The following is a 14540-nucleotide window of genomic DNA, read 5'->3' on the forward strand; positions in this document are numbered from 1 at the left end:
CTCAAGCCCCAAACTTGGCCCCTTAGATTTAATTATATCCAAGGCTTTAGCCACTTTAGTGGCGTCTCCTATAATCGTGCCATCATCTAAGTACCATGCATGGAAAAGTAACTTGCAACCATCTCGTACTTGATGAATGAGGGGGTGTAAAGCTAATGCAAAGAGAAGGGGTCCTAAAGGATCGCCTTGTTGAACCGGATACAATCGTTCCCTACATATAGCCTAGCCGGCTGCCCGTAAAGAAAATTAACCCATAGGGAAATAGATTGGCATTTGGCACGAACTTCCCGTAGGAGTGTGGTCCTATCCACCAGGTTGAAGGCATTAGAAAAATCTACTGTAAGCAAAGCCAACGACCCATCCGAGTGGAACATATTAAGAAATCTATTCGCGCTATGAAGCACCGCCTCCGCTCCACTCGGAATCCCCACCCCGAATTGAAAATCACCAAGGTATTTTGCCATCTCTTTCCCAACACCCCTCATAGCCACTTTGGATACAAGTCTTCTCCAAATCGCGCCAACGGCAATAGGCCTAACCTCATTGTCGGGCTTAAGCAGTGGTGTTAGAGGGGTCGAAGCCGCAAACTCCGCCAAAGAAACAGGGCATCTCCCCCCTAACCACAAGTTAACCACCTCAGTGATAGCCTTAAGCAACCCCACGGCAATCGCGGATCCTTCCCCACATAGGGCATCCAAAATATGTTGGGCCCTAAGCCCATCTCTACCACAGGAAGTCCCTTTAGGAAACGATTTAATACACCCTAGGACACTTTCAACGTCCACAACCAAAGGGGCCACCGAGAGTAAGGCATCAGGCAAGGCGGGCGGGGGCAAGATGGGATGCTTATCAAGCAACGCTTTCATAGTAGCGTCACCAAGAGGAGCAACACCCGAAGAGCACAAAACTTTAACTGCGGCCGTGAAGTGCCCATCGGCAACTTTTCGAATACAATGCTTAGCATTGAGGCCCTCCCTCGAATGATCACCCCCGAAGGAGCCCTCATCGGCTCTTGAGCCCATATCCATCGGTTGGTTAAAGAGCGATTGGATAAGATCAACACATCCGCTTCCATCGCCCCAACTTGCTAGGGCCTGCCGAATAGAATGGCATTGTAAGGACTTCCTATTCCCCGACCTACGCTCCTGTCGGTTGGAAGGCTTGACAACTTGTAATGTGCAACGGGGTAATATCAAAAGTTTAACCCACGCTTCAATGGATTCTGGCCTAGACACCACCTTGCACAATGAAGCAGATAAGGCATGGGCAAATGCCATGCGACAGCTAGGAGGAATGCTTTTAACTGTATTTACCGGAAGTGTGAAAATACGGTCAAGGAGGGTCGCGTCCAAAACTATCTCACCCAAAGAAACTACATCTATCGCAAGTTGTGGCTTAGGGATCCCGACAAGGAAGTCTTCCACCCCTCCCGTATCACCTTTGAACTTGATAACTTTGTCTACATGGTGACAGTGCCGATTGAGGGCCTGTAAAGACATGCACTCACCGCACAACCATAGTTTGGCAACCTTTAGAGCATCTGCCAACGCAACAAAAAGCTCACAATCCCCGGATACCGCATCCCGCATAGTGCATTTTTTGTCATCCGAATATAGGTGTAACCGCTTTATATGTGCCCTTAACCTTTGGATCCCCTTGGACCCAACCAATCCATCCGGGCAACAATGGAATCCTCTAAACGGGCACGGCCAATAGCTCGTGCCCACCTCCCCCGATGGGGCTCCGTTGACAATCCAAGCCCTAGTCATAACCCCACACGACGAAAGGTCAACAAACAAACTCGAGCTGAGTTTGGGAGTAAAAACCCGAACTAAGAGGTGAAAGGAGAGAAACCGACAGTTGCTCTCCCCTCCGTAAACCCAAAAAACCCGATTAACTAATTGAGACATTTTATCGAACACCTGGTGGGCAGACCCAAAACCTTGATCGGGTGTTGATGTTGAAGCTGATCTAGCTGTGGTGCTGAAATCGTGAGAGAGGGAGGGTGGCGCTGGGTTGACGGTTGACGGCTGACGGCGGTGGTGCAGCAACACGACGGCAAGCTTCTGTAAGCAAGTGTGGAGAGTTTAGGTTTATTGACGGCAACCTAGAATTTGTTTGCCAAGAGCTGTGTTAGATCTACGATTATGATTGTTGATTTTGATTTGAATCTTGTCACGATACTTCTCAGAAAGTTAACCTCGGAAGAGGTTTAAATGTCACGATACTTTTGATTTGAATCTTGTCACGATACTACGATTATGATTGTTTAATCGTAAAATAAGTATCCATGTCCTCCTCCCAAATCCAAGTATTAAAATTTGTGTTAAGAGTAACATGTTCAACCAGGTGACATAGATCATTAAATTCATTGAATTTGGATTCCTCCACCCCTCCTTAAACCGGACAACGCCAAGATGAAACTCGCACTCCATTCTAAAAACGACCATTAAGTACACATTTCTTCTCATTCTCAACCCTGAACAGACGAGGAAATTTTGTCTAAGAAGCCAATCTCTAAACCACCGTTCATTTTCAAAACCAGGTAAAATCACCATTTCCCACCACCCTCCTAGTTGAATACAAAGGAATAATATCTTGGAATGAAGAACAACCGCATATTTTCACTATTTGATTCCACACTTCCACTGTCCACACTAGTACCTTCTAAGAAAAACCCCATCACATATATCTATCCCATATAATACATTTGGGAAGTGCATGTTAATATTTTTTATTTTATTTTAAAAGTTTTACAAGTTTTGATTCATATAATAAAACATTTAATACACTCACTTAAAGTAATAATAAAACGTTTAAAGAGTAAAATATTCTTTGGTAACCATTAATAATCACTATACATTATTTAATAATGCATATTTAATTCACTATATTATTTGAAGTAATCACTTATAGTTATTATTTGGATAATAACTTTATCCAAATATAATCAGTGTTCAAGACAAGTCAATAGCCTATTTTCAAATCTCGCAATAATAATGTCCAACCCGTTAACATGTGTCATATTCTTCCCCACCATCATAATACAAAAATGAAAAGAAAACGGAAGGCTAACCGCCTTATATCACACAAAATCCGCAAGTTAATGTACCTCATATTTGTGAATCTCCACTCCAAAAAGACTTGACTTATGAAAATTAATTTTCATACCTGAAGCCAGATAATAAATAATCTAGTATCTCGAACTATATATAGCTTTGATATCCTCCGAAGTTCAATTTCCCATCAAAATAGCTTCATCATGAGAAAGAGAACAGCCATATTTTCATACACAAGCACATGAAAAATGAGTTAAAGACCCCTTTGAAGCTGAAACTCACGAATAGGACTCCCACTCACTTAAGGAACATTCAAACAAGCCTTGATCCATCTGCTACCAAAACCATCATTTTCTCCAAATATTCTTTGCTTAAAGAGTCATATATTTTCTCAAAATCTATTTTGATAATATGCACCAGTTCACTACCTCAATGGACCATCCATAATTTGCCTTCCTTTAATGAAAGTCGATTGTTCGAGACTAACAACCGAGTCCACCACCTTAGCCAGCTGATTCACTAACACTTTGGCATAACTTAACCGATGATTAAGCTAACAACAGGATGACAATCATTAATAAACAACGGTCTTTCCACATTCAGAATCAAAGTAAGAAAAGATGAGTTACGATCAGATCAAATTCTACTTCTAACATAAAACTCTTTAACAAATGCCATCACATCGTGCAACATAACATCTTTTTTTCCCCGAAAAATCCATCGAAAATCTATCTGGACATGGAGATTTTTCACTCCCTTCAAGACCAAACCGTATTTTTAACCTTTTGGACCAAAAATTCTTCTTCCAAGAAATGATATTAAGTAAAATCAATTACCTATTGCTTCTAGGCTTTGAAGTAAATTTATATATTAAATAAAATATCATTAATTAAAAAAACACACATTACACTACTAAAAATAAAATTACATAATATATAAATATATAGATTACATAAATTACTAAAACATATATTTTAAAAGTAATTTTAAAATTATATTTTTATTATATATACAAAATATGGTCAAGTTATTCTACAAAGGGTAATAAAAATGAGAATGGTGGGAAGCAAAGGAAAAAAAGGTATAAAGGTAATTGTACACATATTCTCTCTCTACATGCAAGACACATGTTAATACCCCTCATCATTTTAGAACGTTTATAACTTTTTCGTATGATATTTTAAAAAAAAAATAATCATAATAACAAACGTTTTTTTATCTTTAATATAAGTATGATTTTTGTTATATAAAATTTAAAACAAAAATCACGTCATTGTGTCTTTTCGCGCATCATTGTGTCTTTTCGCACACCATTGTGTCTTTTCGCTTATCATTGTGTCTTTTTTCGTCATTGTGTCTTTTTGCTTATAATTGTGTATTTTTTCGTCATTGTGTCTTTTCGCACACCATTGTGTCTTTTCGCTTATCATTGTGTCTCTTTTCGTTATTGTGTCTTTTCGCACACCATTGTGTCTTTTCGCACACCATTGTGTCTTTTCGCTTATCATTGTGTCTTTTTTCATCATTGTGTTTTTTCGTCATTGTGTCTTTCAACTCATCATTATGTTTTTTTAAAATACTAATAACACCATTGTGTAATAATAATATGTAAAAATAATGATAAAATAACACAAATTATCTAATACATAAAACACAATGATTAATACATGTTACACAATAACTTGAAACGTAAAACACAATGGTAAATACGTATAACACAATGACCTAAAACGTAAGACACAATGGTGAATACGTATAACACAATGACTTGAAACGTAAAACACAATGGAAACAACATATTACACAATGACACAATGAACAACAAAAAACACAATTAAAAACCCATTAATTTTTTTTTATTTTTATATAACAATATGATACTCATATTAAAGATAAAAAACTCTTATTTTTATGGTGACTTTTAAAAAAAAAAAATAACGTCGTATGAAAAAGTTATGGACATTTTAAAATGATGAGGGGAATTGGTATGTGCCTTGCATGTGGAGAGAGAAAATCAACAAAGATGAGTTATTACCTTAATGCATCTATCAATTTTTATTTATTAAATTAATCTCAGTCATTCAAATCTATGATTAATGGACTGAATTCCTTCTTACCCTTATCATTTTTATTGTCCTTTGTATTTTAACTTTACCCATACAAAATATATTGAAAAGTAATTTAAATAAATATAAATTATTTGTAGAAGTAGATGATGTGGTAGTTTGTGAAAGTTGTTGTTTAAGAAAATTGGGGTTTTCTTTGAAATTTTTAAATATGAGTTAGAGCCGATGTTATAGTTTGTAAATGTTTGTTATGGTGAGTTGTATTAAGCAGCGAGTCTTTGTATTAAATAAATGAAGTATTGGAGTTCCTACACGCCTCTTAATTAGCTATTAGTTTATATCAATAAATTAAAACATATCTTCTACATATATCTCAAATAAAGCATAAGCACAATTACATTAAACCTTCTTATCAAATAATTATGGATAGCATCAATGTTGAAACAACCAGCAAACTGAACCCTTTAGACCCTGATGAGTTCAGGAAACGAGCCCATTTGGTGATCGATTTCATAGCCGATTATCTTGTTTGTAGCCAAGTCAAACCGGGTTTTCTCACAGAAACTATGCCCAAATCACCACCATTGCAAGATGTGCAGAAGCATATCATTCCAGGCATAACTCATTGGCAAAGTTTAACATTAAACTAAAATCTGTTGTAACACAACGCACACAAGCCACGTTTAATTAACATTTATATTTTGGATTATTTTAGAAATTTTCCCCTTATTTTATCTAGCTAACATTATTACGACTTTATTTTCCGAGTTTACTCTTTCAATTGCAAAGTTGCAATAACGTGAAAGTTATGAGTTCACTAGAAAAAAAATTTCCTTTCACTGTCTAGCTAAACTTCTTTTCTTATATAACAATTAAATATGTTTTTACTTCCACTGAAAATTAATCAATCGAACAAGTTGTATTTTAATTGAGTTTTCTCTTTAGTTTGTTATTCGTTGAAGCACACGGGAAACACGTTATATTTGTAGTTTATATAAAAATGGATATACAAATCTAGATAAAATACAATAATATGTATCGTGCAATAGGTATGCGACTAAATACTCCGTTGATTTCAAAAAACACGCAGTGACAAAGTTGTAAATTTATTCAATTTCGTTTTCGTCCTAACTAATTGGCATCCCTAACCGAGTAAGTTTTGTGTGTTAATTTCAATTGTGGGTAATAACTAATATTACAATTGTAAATTTGCAATAGGAACAAAGCGTATTTCTTTTTAATAGAATTATGAGGCTTTGAAAGTGGAACGTGAAGAAAACGACGAAGATGAAAACTACCATCGCGCAAAATTGAAATTGACGCTCAGAAGTGTTGCGATGTAACGTATGATAATCAACTCTTGTATAGTAACTTACCCATACTAATCTATTCGACTATTCCATCTTTTGTTGGCTAAGGGAGACAATGATCCCCAACTCAAGTGGTTGAGGTGAGACACCGAAAAACTTATTTTAAAAAAGGTAGGTCGTGGGTGGGTTCAATTGTTCAAGTTTCATCTTTGCCAAAAGAAGAGGAGGTTCCAAGTTGTGCAAGAAGTTTTTCCATCTATGATGAGTTTTCTCTTAAGAGTAAAATGAAGATGATTGGGTGTACCACTAATCTATATAACCGTTTAAATAAATAATAAAGAGTGGGATCCAATAAGTCTCAGCTTAGAGCATCTACAACACTAAACACATAAAAACTGTCACATCATATTCCAAACTTTTTTAAAAGCCTTAATTCTTCCACAACAACAAACCTCTACAAACCCATTAAAAAATATTAAGGTTGTATATATATGTTACATATATTTGTGTACGTGAGAGAAATGACCACGTCATTAGGTTTTTCCTGGTTTGCTTCTACAAACTTCCTGCACACTTTGAAGGCATATTTTACCTCCACAACAAGGAGATTTGTGACCAAAAAGTTTGACACTTGCCACATGGATTCAAACATTGAGTTTTGTAGCCCATTATAGTTGCTCTTACATATTTTTATCGTCTCAGCAAATAATTTTGTGACTCCCACAAAATCACAAATCATATATATTATATCAGCAATTGGTATCTTAACATGGGTTAGAATGCCACAAGTCACACGTGTTATTTGTTAATAATTAGTTATTTGAGTTCCCGTATGTCTCTTAATTACCTTTTTGTTATTTCGAGCGTCAAAGGATCTCACGTGTAACCTATTTTTTTTCGAGCCTATGTCCAAGGTCCACTCCTCGACCATCTTGACACCATACCCCCTTGATGCTCGGGAACCAGTTGGAATCCATACACCCTCGCCCTTTGTCGGGTCCGAACCCGGGATTAGAGCTCTTATTCGTTCATTCACACAGATGACCATGAAAATATCCTAAGTGAGAATCAAACCTATGTCTCCCCTGAAGAGATCAGACCAACTAACCACTTAACCAAATTCACATGACGCCTTTTAAGTTTTAATTATCTATAAATCTATTAGTTTATATCAATAAATTAAAGCATATCTTCTATATATATATCAAGTAAAGCATAAGCAAAATTACATTAAACCTTCTCATCTAATAACTATGGGTAGTATCAATGTTGAAACAACCAACAAGCTGAACCTGAACCCTTTAGACCCTGATGAGTTCAGGAAACAAGCCCATCTGGTTGTCGATTTCATAGCCGATTATCATTCCAGGCATAACTCATTGGCAAAGTCCTGGCTTTTTTGCTTACTTCCAATCCAATGCAAGCATTGGTAACTTTCTTGGTGAAATGCTTATTACAGGGTTTAACACTGTAGGCTTTAACTGGTGGGCTTCTCCTGCGGCCACCGAGTTAGAGATGGTTGTACTGGAATGGGTTTTGAAGCTTCTTCAACTTCCCAAATCATTCTGGTTTTCAACTGATGGAGGCGGTGTGATACACGGGAGTACATGCGAGAGCTTTGTGTGCACATTGATTGCTGCTAGAGAGAAAATGTTAAGCAGGATTAACAAGACCAAGTTCGGAGACATGTTAGAAAAGCTAGTTGTTTATTGTTCGGATCAAACGCATTTTTCGCTTAGAAAAGCATGTCGAGTAGTTGGGATTAATCCAGAATATGTTCGTGCAGTCGTGACAACGAAGTCCATGAATTATGAACTATCATCGCATGCATTGTTAGTGGCGATTGAATCCGATGTTAGATCAGGTTTGGTTCCATTATATGTATGTCTCACAGTTGGAACAACACAAACAACAGCAACGGATCCGTTGGGGAAATTGTGTGAGGTTGCAAACCGGTTCAATATGTGGGTTCATGTGGATGCTGCTTATGCAGGAAGTGCATGCATATGCCCCGAGTTTCGTCACTTTCTTGATGGTGTAGAAGGTGCAACTTCATTCAGTTTCAATCCTCATAAATGGTTCTTGACCACTTTAGATTGCTGTTGTCTTTGGGTTAAAGATCGAACCGATCTTACAAAAGCGCTCTCTACCAATCTTGAATATTTGAAAAACAAACCAAGTGAGTCTAAACAAGTTGTGGACTACAAAGACTGGCAGATATCGCTTAGTCGACGGTTTAAAGCTTTGAAATTATGGATGGTGATGAAAACTCATGGAGCGTCTGGGCTAAGAGAGTTCATAAGAAAACAAGTGAAAATGGCTAAACGTTTTGAACGACTTTTGTCTACAGACGAAAGATTTGAAGTTGTGGTTCCTAGGAACTTCGCTACTGTGTGTTTTAGAATTTCACCATCTATGAGTAACCAAAGTTGTGATAAAGATCATATGAACCGGTTGAACAAGGAGTTGTTGGAATCGTTGAACAGGACCGAGCGTGTTTACATGACACATGCGGTGATCGAAGGGGTTTATGTGATTAGAGTTGCTATAGGTGCAACTCTTATTGAAGACAGGCATGTAAGTATGCTGTGGGATTTGGTGCAAGAGCAGTTGGATGTTCTGCTAGCTAAGTAAGTGTGTTGTAAATTAATAAAATCATAAGTTCATTAAATTATAAACTATATTACATCTTGTTAATTATATATATGATTGGTTGGGATCAGATAAGAAAGAATATGGTGTAAGCCTTAGTATGTTTATATAGCATGCTTGTGATTTGTAATGTTCACTATATAGAAATTGATTAATAAACTAATAAAGTGTGTGATATATTTCCAAAACAACTTTTTATGTTATGGTTTGAGTGTATGTATAAGAATGTTCAATGAGTTGAATGAATAAGTAGAAACCATTCAGCTCATGACAAGTATGTTATGATGTGAACATTTATTTTAGGATTTGTAGTGCTCAAAACGACGATCGCTTGATTAATTGAATGTTTAAAAACTTGTTGAAGCATGGTTTCATCATTTGGACCATTGTTTCGAATTAAGTTTTATATCAATTGATTTGTATCCTTCTTACGATCAAAAACCCTAAAACATAAGTTTGAAATTCGAATATAACTTAACGGAGTTAAGTTTGATTTTTTAACGCATGTCCAATGAGAAAAAATAGTGTAAAATGTGGGAATAGTGGCAAAAATATTCTCATGTGAGATTATTATCGGCCAACTACATATATATGAGATCATTAAAATTCAATTTGCCTTGTAGTTATTATTATTATTGTTATTGGTATTTATTGTGTGTAAGTGTGAAATTTGATAATGCATAGTTTAATTTGGGAACATGAAATTAGTGGAACGATTTCTCAAAATTACTTTCAACGTTAGATTATGAACGTGGTTTAACTTAGTAGATACAAACTACAAATTAGACCACAAGAAGCGTTCGAATGACAAAAGAGATAAGGTGAAGACATATATGGTCAAATCGTAAGAGTGTGACATGGGCAAAGGATCGAATTTTAACAAGAATTTTATGTTATTCCCAAATTTAAGATATTCTAATACTTGTTATCAAATTTGGATATTTTGTTATCTAATGTGAAATTTTGTTCACTATTTTATTTTTGTATAGGGGTGCATATTTACAAACTATATGCAAGAAAATAATTACCAATTGATCACAAAATGTTTGTTGTTAATTTCAAGTTATAAATACTATATGTAAAAAAACACATTAATTGTTAAAGTTTTAGAAGTTTATCATAAATCAGTCACAAATGATATCGTTACAAGTCCATCTTTTAAAATGCATCTTAAATCCCCCAATAGATATACTTCAATGCTTTAGTCATCTCAACCGTTTTTCCATTGGAAGTTGATTCCGGCGCTAAATAAAGTAGCTGCTCGATTTATTTTTAATTATTTCTTTAAATTCGTTTGGATTAAAGAAATTTTTTTATAGAACTCACTTTGAGACCCTAAATGGCTAAAATCAAGACCTCTTTCTCGTCGTCTTGCCAGTAATCCCACCAACGCCTTCATCAACATAGGCCATCGACACTATGTTCAATGTGTGTTGCTTTACCGTTACCATGCTCTATCACTACACTAACACCTAACAACCTCTCACAACCTTTCCTCACTGCCGTAAATAGCCCCCCCCCCCCCCCCCACACACACACACACGTCATTTTCCCTAATCTGACACCGTCACGACTCACGACCCTCTTTTTTAATCACCTCCATTTCACATCTAACAACACCTTACCGGTATAAACCTCCTTACCGATTACCACCACCACAAGTCCATTATATTAAAATCTACTGTAACACAACGCACACGAGCCACGCTTACCATTTTTTCAATCCAAAATTTTAAAAATAAAGAAAATTATATTTCAAAGACATATCTTCTAATTTAATAAGTTACATAACTTTAGACTCTTATTTGTCTGCAACTTCATATTCATTTTTGTGAGATAACTGAAAACTATATATCAACCACAATTTCTCTGCAGATTCTGAAGCCGGGGCAAAAAACAAAAAACTGTAAACGAATGCCTTGAAATTTAGAAGTCATGGCCCATCGGTATTAGGACAACTGGACAACTAACTGGAACAAGAAGAACAAGAACCACATTTTTTCTGTAACAAACACTTATACATTTTTTGTAATTAGTATTGTTGCCATAAGAAACAATCCTCTTTTGTAAATGGTTATGTTTTGTAATTATGGAATACGTTTTGACATGCTATAAATAACTAAACTGGCAACGGTGCCCCAACGCGCATGGTCTTTTAAAGAACTGCAATGCATTGTCGCTGCAACGCGGCGACGGGTAAAATACTAGTTATAAATAAAACTTGTTTTCGAATTCCAAAAAACCAAATATCATTTTGAGAATATTATGCAAAATCAGCTCAAGCACCCATAAGCTAATCAACATACATACTAGATACATAAAACTATTAAAACAAACAGATACTAAAACACTTAACCAACTCTATTCCTAACAAATGTAAACTGTCTATCATTTCTCTTTAAACTCTCAGCTAACCCAACAAACACATCAGCAGCCTCAAACTTACCTTCCAAACTCATCTTTTGAGCCAATTCCTCAAGAACATTAGGCTTACCAACCTTACAAAAATCAGCACAAAACTTGCCATAATCAAGATGAGGTGGCTTCATACCTTTCTCAATCATCTCTTCAAGATACTTGCACGCCTCAATAGATCTACCATGTCTAACAAGCCCTCCAATAAACACCGCATACGAATTATCATCCGGACAAACCCCTTTTTGACTCATCTCCTCCCAAACCGCGACACCCATGTCATAATTATCATTTTTCAAAAAAGATTTTAACATCATGTTATAAGTATGAATAGTTGGCTCGATGCCATTTTTTATCATCTTTTTGTATATTCTCACTGCATCATCGGGCATTTGTCGATTGGTCATTAACTTAATTAGAGCATTATACATCCTCCCATCGGGCGGGCACCCATGTTCTTTCATTTCCTTTAAGAATGCATAAACTTTGTCCATTTGCTTTTGGTTTCCAAACCCTGTAATTACAAGTGGCAGTCATGACCAACTGTTGACTAGGGTAAAAATAAATTGTATATGGGTTCATTTGGGTTATTTCAATATAGCCAGAAGATCAATTTGGGTCTGCTTAAATTAGTCAACGAGTTAAAATGGGTAATTATTATAGAACTAGTTAACTTAAAAGGGTCCAAAGTCCAAACGGGTTAGCAGTCTAGGAATGTGTATGAAACCGGAAAAACCAAACTGAAATAACAGAACCCAAACAACAACGGACACTTTGGTTTTATGTTTTCGTAAGAACCAGACTTTTGGTTCGGTTTTGGCTTTGCATGTAGTTAAAACAGAAAACCAAAGCGAACATATATTATGTATTTTCAAATTTAATTTTGAATTTTAAGTAATTTATAAAAACTTAATAAATAGCGTAACCCATATAATTTAGCCCCAATGTATAATAATCAATTAATTACTAATTAACAAAAAGATTTAGGCCCATACTCATTATTTTGGTAAAGAAAAATTAGAGTCCAAAAATTTCAAGCCCAAATGAGAATAACCAAACAAACGGAAACCAAGCCGGACCCAAACCGAAGCCGAATGGTTTTCAATAACTCATAAACCAACAGTTTGGTTTTTGGTTCAGACTAAAACAGCCGTTTTGACCCAAACCAAATGGATGTTTTTTTTTAAATGACATTTCTGTCCCGAACTCATTTGGCTCAGAACCTATATTGACCCAAACCCGTTTTTTATTGAAAGCAAATTAATGCTTTTTTTTACAATCCTTTTTGACCCAATCCAGATTGCCGATTTTTCAAAACAGCCAGTTTTGACCCTAACTAACTTTGCTCAGAGCCCATATTGACCCGAACTCAATCTGACCCAAACCTGTTCTTACCCAAAACCAAATTTATTATTTTTTAACACAACCCATTTTGACTAGAACAAAACGGATGCTTTCCAAAACAACACATTTTGACCCAAACTCATTTTGCTCAAAACCCATTTTGACCCGTTACCCAAACCTGCCTAGTTTGTCAGGCCTACCTGTAATCAAACATGTGTAAACCGCAGCATCTGGCTTGCACCCACAATCAAGCATCTGTTGATAATACTCAACAGCATCTTTCATCCGATTTTGCTTGCATAAATCCCTAATCATAATCGTGAAACTTCTTTCATTAGGCAACGGCCCCTTCGCCTTCATAACTTCAAACAACTTAACTGCATCAGACCGCTTATGAACCTTCAACAACCCTTCAAGCATAATATTATAAGCCACAACATCAGGGCTCAAACCCTTATCTATCATCTCATTCCACACCTTCCCAGCTTCCAACAAGTTCCCAACTTTACACCAACCGTTTAACAAAACCGTGTACGTTTGTGTATTAGGTGTAAACCGACCTTTCAACCTTTCAAACAATATCTGAGCTTCTTTCCCAAGCTTCACCCTACCAAGATTATCAAGCAAACAGTTAACAGTTTCAACACCGACTTTAAACTCATATTTCTTCATCAGTTCAAAGATCCCAACCGCTTTTCGCCTCTGTTGTCCCGCTGCAAACGACTTAATACAAATCTGAAACGTCTCAATCGTAAGCAAGCGTTTTCCACCCATCTCATCAAGTAAAGCCACCATAGTCTCAAACTGTTGAGTCTTTCCGAGAATTACCATCATGGCGTTATACGTCCTCGAGTCATGGCAAAACCCGGGTTGTCGCCCCGCCCAGGAAAAGAACCTGAAGGTGGGCCATCTAGCGTGTTTGTACCTTTGTAATACCTCAACAACCAAATCATGGGTCAAGTGAACTTTAGACTCATCCAAGACGGCTTCCATGTTTCGGTCCAACGCAAACAGTTGATGGATCACGTTGCAAACCCGTTCAACTTCCTTGGCATCTGTGGAAGACTTCACAGACACAAACTCATCATCAAGTTTTGATTCTTCAAGTGTGCAAAAAGCCCTAATTTGTGGAGTGACTAGCACTTGTTTTTGTAGAGAAGGGATCCAATTGGAGTATGGCAAAGCAAATGGAACTTGATGGTGAGTACGATCGATACTACAATCATTAGAAGCATGAAACATACGAGACAAGGGCACAGAGCTACTGTCAAGCCAGGGCATTTGCCTTCGAAGGGGTTCTCTGCAGATTTGGTGGAAGAGTCGACGTCCATTGATGGCGAGGTGAAACTGAGACGAAATCGAATGCTTCGTGAGTCTAGTAGCCATTCACCTCCATGAAAAATAATAATAATAATAATAATGCTTCGATCTGGAAGCTTCTTTCAATAGTTGGTTTGTTTCATCGATTCTAAACCCTAAACCCTAATTCCACATATTTTTAAACCCGAACAAGTATTTAAACCGGGTCGGGTACACGGTTTTGGCGGATGCAACCACCCGTGAAAACGTTTGATGTCAGACCTACTACTCCTTTCCAAATCACCAGGAAACCTTGAATTGGCAATTACAATTGAGCAAATAAACCCTAACTATCAATTCAATTCAATTCAATTCAATTCAGTTCAATTAAAACA

The 14540-nt window shown here is 36.5% G+C and overlaps 2 protein-coding genes across 2 annotated transcripts; one reads left to right on the plus strand and one right to left on the minus strand.

Annotated features, from left to right (window-relative positions):
- The first annotated feature begins 5462 nt into the window (after nucleotides 1-5462).
- LOC143533315 (tyrosine decarboxylase-like) lies at nucleotides 5463-9198 on the plus strand. The gene is made up of 2 exons (XM_077028139.1): nucleotides 5463-5740; nucleotides 7805-9198. Exons 1-2 carry the CDS (start codon nucleotides 5548-5550, stop codon nucleotides 9067-9069), a joined length of 1458 nt encoding a protein of 485 aa, XP_076884254.1. The 5' UTR covers nucleotides 5463-5547; the 3' UTR covers nucleotides 9070-9198.
- Nucleotides 9199-11318: 2120 nt separating this feature from the next.
- On the minus strand, nucleotides 11319-14301 carry LOC143533350 (uncharacterized). Its single transcript, XM_077028170.1, has 2 exons — nucleotides 13047-14301; nucleotides 11319-12016 (listed from the first exon to the last, which is right to left on the minus strand). The coding sequence occupies exons 1-2, from the start codon at nucleotides 14230-14232 to the stop codon at nucleotides 11439-11441; spliced, it is 1764 nt and encodes a 587-aa protein (XP_076884285.1). The 5' UTR covers nucleotides 14233-14301; the 3' UTR covers nucleotides 11319-11438.
- Nucleotides 14302-14540: the final 239 nt, after the last annotated feature.

This window comes from Bidens hawaiensis, unplaced genomic scaffold (assembly GCF_021521415.1).
Source record: "Bidens hawaiensis isolate Kalapana, Puna unplaced genomic scaffold, B.hawaiensis_p1.1 tig00009662_1, whole genome shotgun sequence".
NCBI lineage: Eukaryota > Viridiplantae > Streptophyta > Magnoliopsida > Asterales > Asteraceae > Bidens > Bidens hawaiensis.